This window comes from Medicago truncatula, chromosome 2 (genome assembly GCF_003473485.1).
Source record: "Medicago truncatula cultivar Jemalong A17 chromosome 2, MtrunA17r5.0-ANR, whole genome shotgun sequence".
Lineage (NCBI taxonomy): Eukaryota > Viridiplantae > Streptophyta > Magnoliopsida > Fabales > Fabaceae > Medicago > Medicago truncatula.
The window spans coordinates 2510717-2526250 of record NC_053043.1 but is presented as its reverse complement, the minus strand read 5'-3'; the positions used below and the strand labels follow the sequence as shown (position 1 = coordinate 2526250).

Genomic DNA, 15534 nt, shown 5'->3' with positions numbered 1-15534 from the left:
TAATCAAAATAGTCATTGACGTTAAAATAGCCGTCCCTTAATGCTAGCATAAACTCTTTTCATATATGAACGATATGACAGTCAATAAGTACTATAAAAACCGATATGATAATATGTAAGTATGTTGAAAAACTAATATGACAATATTAACAAAACATTTTAATGTAAAAGATGATATATTGCATATTGAAAAACTATTTTGACTAATATACTAAGAGACTAGTACGACTACTGATTACACATTCAAAATCAAATTACCTTTTCCCCTTTAAAAAACAAATGCTAAGATGGGTCAATGGATGGTGTCTCAATGTCAAACAAGACCGTTAGCTTCAAAATCATAATTTGAAAAAAAAACCATGGCCTAACATCCAAACCGGTTCAATCGGTCCAACAATAAAGCTAGAAGAAAACCGAGACTGAGGGAGAGAGAAGAGAAGAGCGCATTTGCTTTATTTTTGAAAAAAACGCTCTCAAATTTCAAATTTCACTTCAACGTTCGTTTCTTCTTCACAATACAACAATCCAAACCCTAACATTTTCCCAAACGCGATTTCCCAAAATCGATTCCTAACATAATCCATTCTACGAAGCACTTCATGTCTTCCCGGAACCAGAATCGGGCACCAAGCCCCTCCAACGTATGAATCCCCTTCATTCTCTCTTCTTCAAAAAATCCCCTTCATTCTCTCTCTTTCTTATGCTTTTCTATTTTCTAGATTTTACTCAAGTAGGTTTCAATTTTGACACTATTAGTTCTCGTTTTGCATTAATAGTGAAATTAGTGTCGAATTAGTGTTCAATTTGTTAAATTTTTAGATGCAGAAAAAAGGGGGAGGTGCTGAAGAAAATAAGCGTAGAAGGATTGGTGGTGAAAGAATGGTCGTACAGGGTAGAGGTAGGGCTCCATTAGGTTCACTCAACAACAGATCAGACGCTAATGATGGTGCCGGTGGCGGTGCAACCGAGGGATCTGAGCCAAGCATCATTGAATTCACCAAAGAGGAAGTAGAAGCTTTATTGACTGAGAAGATGAAAAAGGGGAATCCCCTTGATACTAAGGTATCTTTCTCTCATTTTTACTGTATCACTGAGTTTTGGTGTTAGTAAAGCTTATATGGGGGTTGATTTTTGATTTGCAGAAAAAAATGGAGCAGATGGTGGATCTTATTAAGCGACTTAAAAACTGCGTTAGATGGTTTAAGGTAGTTGAAGAAGGGTATATTAAAGAAAAAGAAAAGCTTCAGACAGATCTAGAATCTGCCGAGAAAAAATGCGTTGATACTGGTGAGCCTCTACTTATTTGTGTTTTGTGCATCGAGGGTTTTAGGCATTGTTGTATGGCATTTGGTAGTAACAGTGAAGAATGTAGTATAAGTAGATTACTTATGATAGGAAAGTTTGAAGTATATCAAGTGATTTTATTGATTTTATACAGTTGCAAAATACTTCAATATATGACCAAATGAATGGAATGCTTGATTTTACTATTTAAACCTATGCATACAATGGTTAAAAATACTACTTTCGAAGGAATAGTTTTTTTAAATATAATGAAGGAATGGTTTTTTTAACACTCCAATGAAATTGTTCTTTCTATCTAAAGTACTTACTAAATAGTTTTATCATTTTGCATTATTCCATCATTTAAACTATAGGATAATTGATAGTCTTTGGTTTTTTAGGTTTATTATAGAATATTATGGCGTACTTTGATCTATCTAGCCGACCCCACTTAGTGGGATAAGGCTTGTTTGTCGTTGTCAGTCTTCGGTTTTTAGTTAAGACTTAAGAACATTTATTCAATATTTTAACATGATCTATATTTTTTTTCTTTTTCTCAGAGAATGAGATGAACATGAAGATAGCAGAATTGAATGAGGCTATATCAAATTTGAGGATGACAATTTCCTCTTTAGAAGAGAAGATTGCAAAGGAAGAATCAGATAAATTGGTATGGTTGTTTGCCACATTGTTGTGATTGGATATTCCTGGTGATGTTTCTTTTGCTTTATGACCTTCTTTCTTGTGTTTTTGGCTACCAGGAAGTGATGGAATGTTATAGAAAAGAAAAAGAAGCCAGAAATGAAGCTGAGCAGATGCAAGTTTCTCTTTCAACTGAACTTGAGAGAGTTTGCAATGCGAGATCAGCTGCTGAGCGGCAGGTAATGCTCTGTTATTATAGTTACTGTTTAAATATACAAGTCCACAATGTTGGTTTTTGATACCAGCAGATTGCCTCAATTATTATCCACCCTTCCTTTTGTAATTGTTGATTTTTGCAGGCCACCGAAAATGAAAACTTGTACAATAGATCAAAAGAGTATAATATCAGTTTGCAGCAGTACAATAGTAGCCTTCAGGCAAATCTTGACGCAGCTAGTGCGGCACAAAAACGACTGGAAACTGAGAAATCAAGTATTGTTGAGAACCTTAGCAATGTTAGAGGCCACAATAAGGCATTGCAAGAGCAGTTGGCATCTCATAAAGTAAGTTATTTAATGTTGGTTAGTGCTATCGAGTCTTATCATATATGATGTGTATTGTCAATAGATGGTTTTAGTTCTTAAATTTTCCTGCTGATACTCAAAATGTCGTGGACAAGTTGGAATTTTTTTCTTCTTTGAATGATTTCTTGGAAATGAAATCGAAAATGAGTACATTGGATAATAATATGTACTTGAATGAAGAGCAGTGAAATGCAAATATTATGAACTTAAAAGCCTTGTGCATTTTGCTGATATTTATATTGATTTTGACTTGTTGCTTGATGTATCTCAACAATGTTTTTCTCATTGGACCCATTGCTTTCTTATTATCTCAGGCTTCACAGGAAGAGGCTACAAAGGCAAAAGACATGTTAGCTAATGAACTCAAATGCCTCCGAGATGAACTAAAACAAATAAGAGACGACCGTGATCGCCAATTGGGACAAGTACAAGCTTTAACTGGAGAGGTAGCAAAATACAAAGAGTATACAGGGAAATCAAGTGAACAGTTGGGTACATTGATGGCTAAAACAAATGCTCTCGAGGTATGTTTATTGTTTCTCGACCATTTTAGTGATTAAGTATTATGCACTCCCGTGTTCATTATATTTCTGACTTTACTTGTAGGAGGTATGTACTTCACAAAGGCAACAAATAGATATGTTGCAGCAGCAGTTGAATGCCGAAAAGGAGAAGTTAAAGGTACAAAGTTGTACTGATGTCTGCATGTGTGTGTGTTTTGCTTTTCCTATATTATTAGTTTCATTTGAAAATTTACTTCCTTATATTAAAATTTGGGTGGATTTTGATCATCTTCTTGTTCATAAAATAAAATATGATTCTGGAGATATTTTTTTTTTCAAGTTTAACTATTGAACCTTATTACCAATTGTGCTTGGTCTTTGCTTGTTAATGTTTGTCTTTAACTCTTGAATAATATCATATCCAGCTATTCAACAATAAGAAAATTCGAAATATTTTTAACAGGGAAAATGATTAATATGAATGGTATTAGTTGAATTTTGCTTGTAGCAGTCAACACATATCTGACAATTACAAATAAAAATAACTTTATTTTCTTGTTAGATGGCCGATTTGTCTTTTTCGGAAACACAAACGGTGTTTGAAGACCAGAAAAGAACTATAGGTCAACTACAAGAGAGACTGGCTGAAAAAGAGCTCCAAGTAATTGAAGGAGAGACATTACGTAAAAAATTGCACAACACTATTCTGGTAAATGGTTTCTGCTTAAAATTTATTTTTACTTCTCATTAACTGTTTGGTATAATAAATCAATAGTATATAATCATTTATCAATATATGTATATCTGTGTATATAGGAATTAAAAGGAAATATCCGTGTGTTCTGCCGTGTTCGACCTTTGCTACCAGAGGATGGTCCTGCAGCAGACATGGTAGTTACTTTCCCTTCATCAACAGAAGCTCTTGGTCGAGGTGTTGAATTGGCACAGAGCGGTATATACACAAATTCTTTCCTCTCTCTTGCCACCATTTTGAATAAGTTTCATGTAGTTTATGAGCCTTTACGATTATAAGAATTTCATCACTTACAAATCACTTAAAAATACGCAGGTCAGAAGTATTCTTTTACATTTGACAAAGTATTTAATCAGGAGGCTTCACAGCAGGATGTTTTCACCGAGATTTCTCAGCTAGTACAAAGCGCGCTTGATGGGTACAAGGTGATTTCTACTGTCTATTTTTTATTCACTATAAGCACCAGACCGTTTATGCATTAAAATAGGTAAAACAGAATATAAATTGGAAACTATAGGAATGTTACAACTTGCAAGATGGAAAAACACTTACTCTTGGCTTTGGAGACTTGCACAATTCTGTTGGATGCAGTTTGACTTATAGCAAAATAAAAGCTGTGTAGCCATTTCGGCTATTTACAGTTTTTTAAAGGATTTATTTTTTGATGTGCAATGTTTTGGTTGCTGTTACCATTCCTCTGTTGCTTGCTGGTAGATTCTGATTGTTTTGGTTGCTGTAACCTTTACTCTGTTGTTTGCTGGTACATTCTGATTTTTTCTTTCAAAAGGTAAAATAACTTAAAATTGAAGTTCTGCTTGTTTTTGTTCTCTAAAATGCAAAGTCTGGCACATTATTTTGGTCACATGGAATTTTGTCTGGCTATATCTGAATAGTACCTTGTGCTTGATACCTTGGCGTCTGTTGTTAATGGAATAAGTCCTAAGAATTTAGTTGTTTCTTAAAAAAAGTAGTTTTTTTCCTTCACGAAGCAGCACGGAAATGGATTATGCCATTTTGGTAAAATCTTTCTAGGGCCTTTTCTTCTATATTTTCTCGTTATTATTTGTGTTGTTTTGGCCTTTACTAGATAAACTATGCCTTGGTTGGCTGACAAAGGTTTCGTGGTTTATTGGGGTAGGTTTGCATTTTTGCTTATGGACAAACAGGTTCTGGAAAAACCTATACGATGGTTGGCAGGCCTGGCCCTCCTGAGCTCAAAGGCTTGATACCACGTTCACTTGAACAGATATTCCTCGTTAGTCAGTCTCTGAAAGATCAAGGGTGGAAGTACACAATGCAGGTGAATAGGCTAATGTACCTTCTCATTATTTTGGTTTGCATTAGGTACAAATGTTGGTGGAAACTTTACAATCTGTGTAAATATTTATTTGCAGGCCTCAGTACTTGAAATATACAACGAGACCATAAGGGATTTGTTATCACCAACAGAAAATCCTGGAAAGAAGTACAATATTATACACGATGCCAATGGAAAAAACACATATGTTCCGGACCTAACTATTGTGGATGTTTGCGGTGCAGATGAGATTTCCGCCCTTTTAAAACAGGCTGCACAAAGCAGGTAAAGTAATAACTGAAATCTGCAAATGTTAATTTAGAGATTGTGTTGTGAAGTTATGTTGGGGCGAGCTTTCCAGACAAATATGTGCCACAGTGCAATAATGCATCTGCTTTTGTGTGAAGTTTTGGATGACCAATATTATTCATTTTCAACTAATATTTTATTGTAGCTATCAAGTTTCCGGGTACTGTATAATCGTTTCATAATAAATTTTTGTTTTTCATCATATTCTATAGTTTGATCATTTTAACTTGCTAATAAGAAGATGCAAGATTCTTGAAGTGAACTATTGTGATAAAGTGATGACATAATGAAAACAATGCTTTTAGCATTTTCATTGTTTCCGAAAAACACACAGTTCACTTGAAGTGTCTATTACCTCCTTGTTAACAAGTAAAATTAACAAAAAATTTAGAAAATGAAAACAGAAAATGTTTTCATAAAGTAAACATGACCTTCATTCTTCAATGTACAAGATACAACGTGATTGTGTTCTTTCTGGATTTTTAAACGTCAATGCCCTTTACATTTTTCCAGGTCAGTAGGAAGAACACAGATGAATGAACAATCGTCGCGAAGTCACTTTGTCTTTACTCTGCGAATTAGTGGTGTTAATGAGGTACTGCTCTTTGATATAATGCTATATTTTCTGTTCTTTTGTCAACTGTCTCCTGATTTACTTTTGTCTGGTTTGTAGAACACTGAACAACAGGTTCAAGGTGTGCTAAACCTGATAGATCTTGCTGGAAGTGAAAGGCTGTCGAAAAGTGGAGCAACTGGGGACCGCCTGAATGAAACTAAGGTGTCCTTGATTTTCATTGTTATAACTTGAGTTCTATGCTGATAAAATAGTTCCATTAATCAACTAGTAATAAATGTTTGCTATATATGTCTGTCAGGCGATAAACAAAAGTCTCTCCTGTTTGAGTGATGTCATTTTTGCCTTGGCAAAGAAAGAGGATCATGTCCCCTTCAGGAATTCTAAACTGACAACCCTTCTCCAGGTTTGCTTAGCTTGAATATTTGCATGTTTTTGTTGCCTTTTATTTCATTTTCATTACTATACCTTTAAATTTTAACATCATGTGAGTGCAGAGAACTTGAGGATTCTTAAAAAAATAGTCAAATGGCAGTTCTTAAATTCTTTGAAAATTTAAATACGAAGTTGATTATTTACACATGAGAGAACATGAGGGGCAGCCCCATTTAACTAACATGTATCTGAATATGCTCATATTCTGCTTAACTTTCTGTTTTTTCCTTTGGCATTTGTTCATGAGTATATTTTCTTTTCCTTTGTTAATGATTACTCATTTAACTTTCTGTTTTTTCCTTTGGCAGCCATGTCTTGGCGGAGATTCTAAGACTTTGATGTTTGTAAATATTTCACCCGATCCATCTTCAACTGGAGAGTCACTCTGCTCTCTTCGTTTTGCCGCGAGAGTAAATAGTTGTGAGATTGGTATTCCTCGGCGCCAGACATCCATGAAGGCTTCTGATTCTCGTTTGAGCTATGGCTAAGCAAGGTCTGCTAGCAAAATGGCATAGCTCAGACCATAACCAAAATATATTGAGCTTGTAGTGATAGAAGAAGTGTTGTGTTGTTCTAAGTATGGTAAATGTAATTGTGTTAAGTTTTAGAGAATTGAGCTTGTAGTGGATTGGCTATCACTATAGCCTCAGCGGTGTTGTTGATGCCCTGTATCATTTAGCTGTGATATGACAAAATTTATTTTATTTGAGCAGCTTGTTGATTGTAATCTATGTAATATCACATAATTTGATTAATTCTTGCAACTTCACAAGGTTGATTGGATGGCACGTCAACAGTTGTTAACAACATGCTTTGGGTCATGTAGAATGCTGTTGATTTAATTACCAATAATGCATGCATTAAGTTCGACTGTGATCTTCAATTTTTATAGTCATTTTATTTGCATTAAATAGATGAGGTAGGCCATTAATTTGTTTTTTTAGTGAATCAAACTGAGCCAGACTCTAATTGAATTAAGATCAACACTAAGCAAAACCATGTGAGGGGATATGAGACGTGGTTGCTTTTCACCTAAGTTAATTATAAATTTAATGTGGACCAAAGATAAAGGGAAGGAGTACTAATATTTATTTGTCTGCTACCTTTTGGTGGAGAATCTTCCAGACGCAGGGATGACTGAGAGTCAGTGGGCGCCCGTTGAGTCCAATGGTAGGACAGCTAGAACCACAAATTTGGATGGAGATGAACGGTGGATATTCAATGATTTGATTTTTCACTTGGTTAGTTTAAGATACCCCATATCTTTTTCTTTTATCTCTTTGATTGTTTTTCCACTTGGACAAACTACACAACCAATTATTATTGTTATTACTAGGTCTTGTTAAGCAATGCCATAAGAATTCAAATTAAAAAAATTATTCATTTAAATTCTTTAATTTTCTTATGCATAAGTTACATAAACTTCCTTAAAAACATATTATAAAAACATATTATTCTTAGGACACTAATTAACATTTCAATTACTATATTATCAAGAGGGCGATATACATTTTGATTTATCAATTTTGTAATATTTATATAAATTGGTAAATTCATAGTGTTCGATAAAAATTGGTAGTTACTTTTGTGATTGATTTATATTAAAAAAAAAGTTAAATTGTTAAGAATAAATTTGTCTAGATGAAAATTAAGTAATTATTCTTATTTTAATAAAAATTTGTTGGATGATTAACTTTTTTCCCATTTATTATTTTCACGAGAGTTAATTGTATTTGAGACGTATGTAACTCTTTTAACTGAAATTTGAATATTGCTTCGTCATATCGTAGAAGTCTAACCTTGAACCAACTCATATGGTGAGTTAGCCAATAGTTTTATTTAGTTTGAATTAAATAATTAATACTTTGTTCTGTAGCAAGGTGAGATGAGATCCTTGTTTAGGGGGTTGTCCTTATCCGTTGATGAAAATAATGTAACGATTCGTGTCTGCTGTCATCTTATTTAGTATCCAATTTTGTTTAAGACTGTCTAAGCTGAAATTATAGTAAAAACAGTGAAAATATTTTTATTTGTTGGTTTTGTTTTCTTCAGAAATCATCAAGTAGAAAGTTGAAGGAAGGTTAAAATGGAAAACACAGAGGAAAACAAGTCCAAGGTAGTGGTGATTGATTCTTTGCAATCATGGGAGTTTCATGTCAACCAAGCTTCTAATCAGAATTCTCCTGTAAGTCAAAGTTTGAATGTTTTTGAAGCTTCAAACGAGTATTTGATTTGTGAATTTTCTAGTTTTGATTCAAATTGATTTGCTGGTTCAGGTTGTGTTGTTCTTTTTCTTTAAGGGTAGAGTATTATTGGATTGATTGATAGATATATTCTTATATTTTTTGTATTTTGTGCGATGGATCTTAGATTGTTGTTCACTTTACTGCTTCATGGTGTATGCCATCAGTGGCTATGATTCCATTTTTTGAAGAATTCGCATCAGATTATCCAGATTTTCTGTTTCTCTCCGTTGATGTTGATGAAGTCAAGGTAATTTCTTGTAGATGCACATTTTGGTTCATGCATATACATGCGCTTATTACTTAATAACTTAGTACTATTACATATTTAAACACATCATCGTTAATTAATACTTATAATCTCTCAACTTTCTTCTTGAGTGGATGTGAGGCTATGTGGGAATCTGGGATGTATTCTTATTTAGGTCAAAACCTTTTTGCGGCTAAACCATAAATGTTTACTTAACATACATAATTGGGATAAAAACCTTTTACTGTTGGATATAGATATGATATATGACAACATTATAGTGTCGTTTAATACATGTAGTCCACCATACTTAGTGGGACAAGGCTTCGTTGTTGTTGGATCAAAACCTTTTACTACAATTTGCAACTGTGCGACCAACAAAATTCAGTCATATAATTGACATGTAGTGTCTATTGTAGAGTATTCGGATGGAAATCCGACATCACTATGGTGATTAGAGTTTTTTTTTTTTTTTTTTTGAGAGAATCTGCTTGTATGGTGAAGGAAATTCTGTACATATACCACCATATAGAACTGTATCCCAAGTGACAAGATAAATGACAGAATTCGTCAGCTACTCTTTTGACATAGAATCCATGTTATGCAATATACTCAGTCTTCGTGGCTCCACTGAAATTGATTCTCTACAAATATAACCTGGGAGGATGATGGATTTGAATATCTGGCTTAAAGGGGCTTTTGTAACTTATGAGACATCTTGCAGGTACAAAAAACCAATGGGATCCGTACCATTGACTTTAACTCGACATAGTTAGAAAGCTCTGATACCATCTAAAGAACGGATGGAAAAGATGACTGCATTCACTTAGTTGACATCAAAAGATGTAGCTATACATATATATAGGTTTCATACATAACATAACAGATAAAATACATTTGAATTGAAGTCAACAAATGTTTTGAACTGTTGCCTAATGCTCAGAAACAGATTGCTGGTGAAATACCTGTGAATTGAGCTTTTCCTTTTATAGTCTGTCGCATCAAATGTTTACCGTATACTGTTACTCTCCTATAACTTGTATTCTAAAATGTTTACTGTGTTCTACACGCATAACTAATAAGGTTCAATGACTTATATTGTTATTAAGCAATATACAATCTTAACATGCTTTTCCTGTGTTATTTTCATGCCGGAGGCATCGAAACAGAAAAGTTTTTGTTGTTTTGATTTTTAATCTAATGGTTTAATATTGTGTACTGATGGAAATTGAATCAATTGAAATTTTTTTGGGGCGGTTCAGGAGGTGGCCACCAAGAATGATATAAAGGCAATGCCAACATTTTTGTTGTTGAAGGATGGTGCTCCATCGGACAAGATAGTTGGTGCTAATCCAGAGGAGATTAAGAAAAGGATAGAGGGATTTGTTCAGTCCACTCGTGCATCAATTGCCTAGTACAAGCTTCTGTATGATATTTTTTTCTTTGCAAGTTGTAAGAAGTGTGTTTTGTGGTCCTGTACTATAACATCTTGGTCAATTCCTTTTCATTTGTGATATGTCAATTCTTCATGTTTTGTTTCCTAGTTCCATTAGCTCAATGCTTAAGCTAATTGGTTACTTTTGTTTACAGTTTTTGTGTCAGCCAAAATTTGTATATTTTGTTTGTTTTCAATGTTGTGGATATATATTACTCTATTGATTGAAAGTCATGTTTATTGTCCCTGATTAACTTATTGATATTCTTTTGAACACATCTTACACACGAGCGTAATTTGGTAACGTTCATTCACAAAACGGACACATTAAATGCGGTATCTACTTTTCTTAATATATGCGAAAATAACAAAAACTAATAAAAAAAAGGAGAGAGGTATACAAACAAAAACTTATGTAACACAGCTGTTTTAACAGGGTAGTTTGAACCCCATGTATTTCCCTGATTTGTAGTCTTCCCAAACCTTTAGGGTCCCAAAGCTAGTCATTAGAACAATACTTAAAGACATCACTATGCTAACTGAGAAGACTATTATAGAGGGTCTTCCATATTTCCTAATTACTTTCTGTACTACTAATAACCCAAGAAGTGATGCAACAAAACACATTATGGCCAAGATTAAGGCAGTCTCTACATGTTCCATTCCCAATAGCAAATATTGCAACGATGACATTGTAGAAGAGAAGAAAACCATGAAAGAACATGTTGCTGCTGTTACCTATAATTTAAGAAAATTTGATTACTTGGTTAATATCTGTTTACTTACTGCAGTAATCAACAATCAGATGATAGATTACAATAATGCATCGGTCGAAGTAGTCTTTGATTTTTGCAAATATATCTGTTTTTTAGATATATTGACAAATATATCTCTAAAATTGTAAAATAATCAATGACATCTCACTAAGGACTAACTTGCCTAAGAAATTCCGGTTTTTTCATAAACTAGTTTGCTAGTAACTAGTCCAAGTACAATTAAAATATTGACAAATTTGTCGTTGAGATGACCCAAATTTCATAGGCAAATTAGTCCTAGGTGAAATAGTGTGATGTTCATGTAGGAACATCGTGCAATAGGACATGTCCAATTAATATGTCACGTCATATCTTCAAACAATAGAAGTTAATGGATTAGACCATTTCAAATGATATTTTACAGTTTCAGATAAAAATTTGCCAATTTTAAAAAATGAGGGTTTATTTTCGCCGATGTTACAATTTTGAGGATCAATTTGTCTATTCAATCATGACATCAGTAAAGCTTATAACATTGGAACTTACCTCAGGAGCTATTCCAACCTGAAGAAGAAGTGGACTTATCAGCATTCCACCACCAATTCCAAAAACACCACCTAACATTCCTGCTAGTAGTGCCATCAATGGAAAAACAAGCTTATTTGATGGACAATTTCTGTTCTGACACTGTACCTGCATATCAGTTTAATAGAAGTTAGCTGCAAGTAGATTGAAAGAGGTTACAAACTTACAAGTAACCAAAAACTATCTTTGAATCTATGTTGTTTATGAACCTGTGGTATGAGAGTCTGGTCTTGAATACTTTCTTTTCTTAATACCATCCAAGCAGTGAAAACCACAGCTAGTGGTACTTGAACTGATGAGATAATCCAGTATCCTACACCGCATGGTTCCATTGGAATGATCTGCAGAGTTTGAACAATATTGCATCAGAGAATGGTTCATCAAATGTATGCAATATATGAAAAGACGATATATAAGAATCAAAAGTAGAAGACTAGCAAGGATAGGATAACTCAAATGGTTCGAATCAAGTGTTAAAGAAGAAGTTGAAGAAGTTAAAAGGTTAGAGTTTAAACCCTAGTGAAGTAGAAAATATTGATATAGCAAATACTATACTAGGACCAAGTTGGTTGACAGAAGCATTAGTTAAGGGACTGAAATGTAAGGAATATTAATATTAATTAGTTATGAGATTAAAATAAAATTAGAAAATTAGTTAAGGGACTAAATGTAATTTAGCCAAAAAAGAAAAATAAAGTACAAGATCAAAGTGCCTTATGCAGTACAATAGTACAGGATCAACACTAGTCATTATTAAAAAAGACAGTTTCCAAATCTAGCAAAGCTTTTGGATTCTGTACTACACTATCTATTGATCTTTTGGATCTACTACCTCTTCCTCCTTATTTGTGATGGATTAGTAACCACTAATCAGCATGGCTTGTCTCTATCTGATTATTATAGTAAACCAATGATCTAATGCCCACTTTTCCACCATAATTGTTTCCCTAGACTCTATCATTACTGTTCCGCGTAGGTAGCTCAGCCGGTGATCTAAGGGATACCGAAGAAGTTTTAAGAATGAGATCCAGGATTCGAACTCTGAAAACTAACATAACTACTAATTTACTAACGACTGTCTATAAAAAATATATATCATTGTTAGTATTTGTTCAATTCCAATTCTAGTATGCTAACCAAATCATGCATCTAATTAAAATTTGTTTAGAAAATTTAATAATAATAAGTAGCCTCATGATTGGACCATGAAGGTTGAAGAAAAAAGAGACCTCACCTGTCCATATCCATTGCCACGAATAAGATAAATGGAAAAGAAAGAGAACCAAATCAAGAGTAACACCCCTAATTTCAACCAAGGGATACACAACTTGCTAGAATTTTCTTGAGGGACCAAAACAAGATTCTCTTCAACAGTTTTTGACCCATCATTATCCTTGTGCATAGTAATCTCATTTTCTAGCAACCCTTTTTCAATTTCCTGAACTCCAATATTTTTCCTTATCTCTTCTGATTCAATATTCCAAAACATAACCCCACTTTTACAAGTTTTTGAGGTAGACCAAGCAAGAAAAACAGCAAACATTAAGGTTATCAACCATTCAGGAAAAACAAGGTTACAAATAACTCCAACACTCACTCCTAACAACATACATGGTTCAGATGAAAGTGCTATATCATAATCAATCAATGACTTGCCACCAAATTTAGTACTTGTTGTGAACATATAGCATATAACATTTGCAATGGATCCTCCAGTGACCATAAAAGCTGAAATACTTGAAGCTACTTTCAAGTCTAAACCAGCTACAATTGTTAGTATAGGTATGAAAATTCCACCACCACCTATTCCACCAGCACTTGATATCGATGAAGCTATGAAGCAAAGAATTCCAGCTACCACCAAAGGGACTGAGATTTGCAACTGTGATTCATGGAATCCTTGTGTAACATTTTTTAGCTGAGAAATTTTGTCTAGAACATGGTTAATATTGAGTATAGTTGAAAAGGGCTTTGTTTGTTTTGCATTTGAAGGATTGAAAGCAAAAAAGGTGATGAAAAATAAAAATATAATACTTTTAGTTCTCATTTTGCTTTTGAGAGAATTTTAGCAATGATAAAGAGTGAAGTAGTGAGGTTAGGTGTGTATATGCTGATTGGCACACTATAATGGCTTTAATATATAGGGACATTGGAGAAGTGATAACCGTACAACTTGTTGGTGCAAAACAAAATGAATTGCAATTCATTTTTGTTGTTTTGTATCCTACTATGATAATTTTAATGTCTTTAGACTTTCTTAATTAATGATGAAGAAAAGAGAGAAAATAATGCTTTCTTTTTGATTTTTTTTTTTTATAGAAAAAAGTTGATATATATCATTCAGACAGAATTCGGTAACATGAACAAGGAGGACAATGCAATGGAACCACATGTGTTATGTCAGTATAAAGCAGTTCTAATGTGACAAAATTAACAGGTCTTTGAAGGAAAAAAACAATACTACGCCGTTGATTTTGATACCTATAGATTAGACATAGTGTGCCAAATTTCCCTACGTCCCATATTGTTTCATTTTGACACATAATTAAGACTCATTCTTATTGAACTTGTACGTGACAACAACTTTACCGTTACGTAAAACTTAATTCTCCTTCATTCTATAACATAAAATATATCACTAGTACTTACTTTCTTGGAAAGACTCTCCTTAGGTGGATAATTTTGGGAGAGGTTTTGTAGGGCTATGTTTATATTTTGATATAGGTGGCTTTTAACCTGGGATAGTGAAGTTGTTTTCCACCATGGAAAAGTTAGATTAAACCATTAGATTTAATCAAGAACACAGATTTGCTATGATCTGTCTGTATCAAATCTCTCTTTACCTCCTATCTCCACCCTCAACCTCCTCTCTCCACCCTCAAGAATATAACCATTCTAACCACCACCATGTCTAATTTCAGTCTTCAACCTTTGCCATTAAACAATCTTCACTGTATTTTTTATTTCATTTGTCATTGAAAGAAGAAAAAAAAATCAAACATTTTCATTGAAAAAATATTGGATCATTGACATTCTAAAAAGAAAAAAACGGAGAAGCAAAATTCAGCAAAAATAAGATACTAGAAACCACAGTCCCAGTACAGCCATAACAGCAACTAAACTAAAACCTAAAAAATAAATCTCAACTTAATTTCAGAAACAAAATTAAAGAGTATAAAAAATGTTAGTTCTACATTTCCTCTTCCAATCCCCAAATTTGTACGTGCTTGCCATTGGTGCTTCTACAATTCCATTGTTCTACAATTCTCTATATGAATTGTGTGAAGTTATACGATATCTAACGTGTTCCTTTCCTAGTTTCATGGGTTGGGTGAGAAATCTCTCCGTAAACCAGATTAGAAAGAACAAACAAGAACAGTTGTCCCGTATAAAATTCCAGATCTAAAGGATGATTTATAAAGTGCAGAGAGACCATGATAAGATCAATACACCTTTTTAATCAAATGGTAAAAATTCAACTTTCCAGGTTAAATGCCACCTTTGATATATATTTAAAATTTTAAAAAGTTGAAAAGTAAATTCTCTAAAAAAGTTGAAAGAATTTTTTATTTTATTTTTTTCTTAAAAATATTTCATGGTTTGCTTAATTTAGAAAAGAAAATTAAGTCCTATCGTCAAGTTCTCTCCAAAGCCTCTTTCAAACAAAGTCTGTTTGGAACAAAGTTATCAGACCTAATTTTAACGTCAACTTATTTTGTTAAGGTAAAATCGGCTCGTAAATTTATACAAATTTACCTCATTAAAATAATATTAAAGTTATCATATATGTGACATATATATACTTATATAATACTATAAATGAATTAATAATTCAAAATTTCAACTTAATTATAAAATAAAAACATATCAAATCATCATAATAA

General features: G+C 33.2%; 3 protein-coding genes across 6 annotated transcripts; 2 read left to right on the top strand and 1 right to left on the bottom strand.

Annotated features, from left to right (window-relative positions):
• Nucleotides 1-417: 417 nt before the first annotated feature.
• On the top strand, nt 418-7230 carry LOC11424229 (kinesin-like protein KIN-14D). 2 transcript variants are annotated; one of them, XM_024777208.2, is made up of 17 exons: nt 418-641; nt 820-1062; nt 1143-1287; nt 1845-1954; nt 2046-2165; nt 2286-2489; nt 2825-3034; nt 3117-3191; nt 3576-3722; nt 3830-3965; nt 4083-4192; nt 4906-5067; nt 5162-5349; nt 5887-5968; nt 6047-6151; nt 6249-6353; nt 6691-7230. In XM_024777208.2, exons 1-17 carry the CDS (start codon nt 600-602, stop codon nt 6868-6870), a joined length of 2364 nt encoding a protein of 787 aa, XP_024632976.1. In that variant the 5' UTR covers nt 418-599; the 3' UTR covers nt 6871-7230. The 2 variants fall into 2 exon arrangements, with proteins under 2 accessions (XP_024632976.1, XP_003593375.2); XM_003593327.4 differs by having other exon boundaries at nt 826-1062; nt 6691-6870.
• A 961-nt stretch (nt 7231-8191) lies between these two features.
• LOC11421611 (thioredoxin-like protein CXXS1) lies at nt 8192-10564 on the top strand. 3 transcript variants are annotated; one of them, XM_039830228.1, is made up of 4 exons: nt 8192-8262; nt 8435-8567; nt 8753-8875; nt 10138-10564. In XM_039830228.1, exons 2-4 carry the CDS (start codon nt 8469-8471, stop codon nt 10288-10290), a joined length of 375 nt encoding a protein of 124 aa, XP_039686162.1. In that variant the 5' UTR covers nt 8192-8262; nt 8435-8468; the 3' UTR covers nt 10291-10564. The 3 variants fall into 3 exon arrangements, with proteins under 3 accessions (XP_039686162.1, NP_001409318.1, NP_001409317.1); NM_001422389.1 differs by lacking the exon at nt 8192-8262 and adding an exon at nt 8265-8315; NM_001422388.1 differs by lacking the exon at nt 8192-8262 and having other exon boundaries at nt 8301-8567.
• A 101-nt stretch (nt 10565-10665) lies between these two features.
• LOC11430757 (sulfite exporter TauE/SafE family protein 2) lies at nt 10666-13802 on the bottom strand. Its single transcript, XM_003593324.4, has 4 exons — nt 12885-13802; nt 11860-11991; nt 11612-11758; nt 10666-11048 (listed from the first exon to the last, which is right to left on the bottom strand). Exons 1-4 carry the CDS (start codon nt 13695-13697, stop codon nt 10740-10742), a joined length of 1401 nt encoding a protein of 466 aa, XP_003593372.1. The 5' UTR covers nt 13698-13802; the 3' UTR covers nt 10666-10739.
• Between the last annotated feature and the right edge of the window lie 1732 nt (nt 13803-15534).

Bases quoted from the DNA above. Each gene is read 5' to 3' on its own strand.
- LOC11421611 (XM_039830228.1), top strand. From the start codon at position 8,469: ATGGAAAACACAGAGGAAAACAAGTCCAAGGTAGTGGTGATTGATTCT. The intron at 8,568-8,752 runs GTAAGTCAAAGT...GATGGATCTTAG, and splicing joins CTTCTAATCAGAATTCTCCT to ATTGTTGTTCACTTTACTGC. The intron at 8,876-10,137 runs GTAATTTCTTGT...GGGGCGGTTCAG, and splicing joins TTGATGTTGATGAAGTCAAG to GAGGTGGCCACCAAGAATGA.
- LOC11430757 (XM_003593324.4), bottom strand. From the start codon at position 13,697: ATGAGAACTAAAAGTATTATATTTTTATTTTTCATCACCTTTTTTGCT. The intron at 11,992-12,884 runs GTGAGGTCTCTT...CAAACTCTGCAG, and splicing joins GTGGCAATGGATATGGACAG to ATCATTCCAATGGAACCATG. The intron at 11,049-11,611 runs GTAAGTTCCAAT...CTTAAATTATAG, and splicing joins AGGTTGGAATAGCTCCTGAG to GTAACAGCAGCAACATGTTC.
- LOC11424229 (XM_024777208.2), top strand. From the start codon at position 600: ATGTCTTCCCGGAACCAGAATCGGGCACCAAGCCCCTCCAAC. The intron at 1,063-1,142 runs GTATCTTTCTCT...TTTGATTTGCAG, and splicing joins GGAATCCCCTTGATACTAAG to AAAAAAATGGAGCAGATGGT. The intron at 3,966-4,082 runs GTATATACACAA...AAAAATACGCAG, and splicing joins TGTTGAATTGGCACAGAGCG to GTCAGAAGTATTCTTTTACA.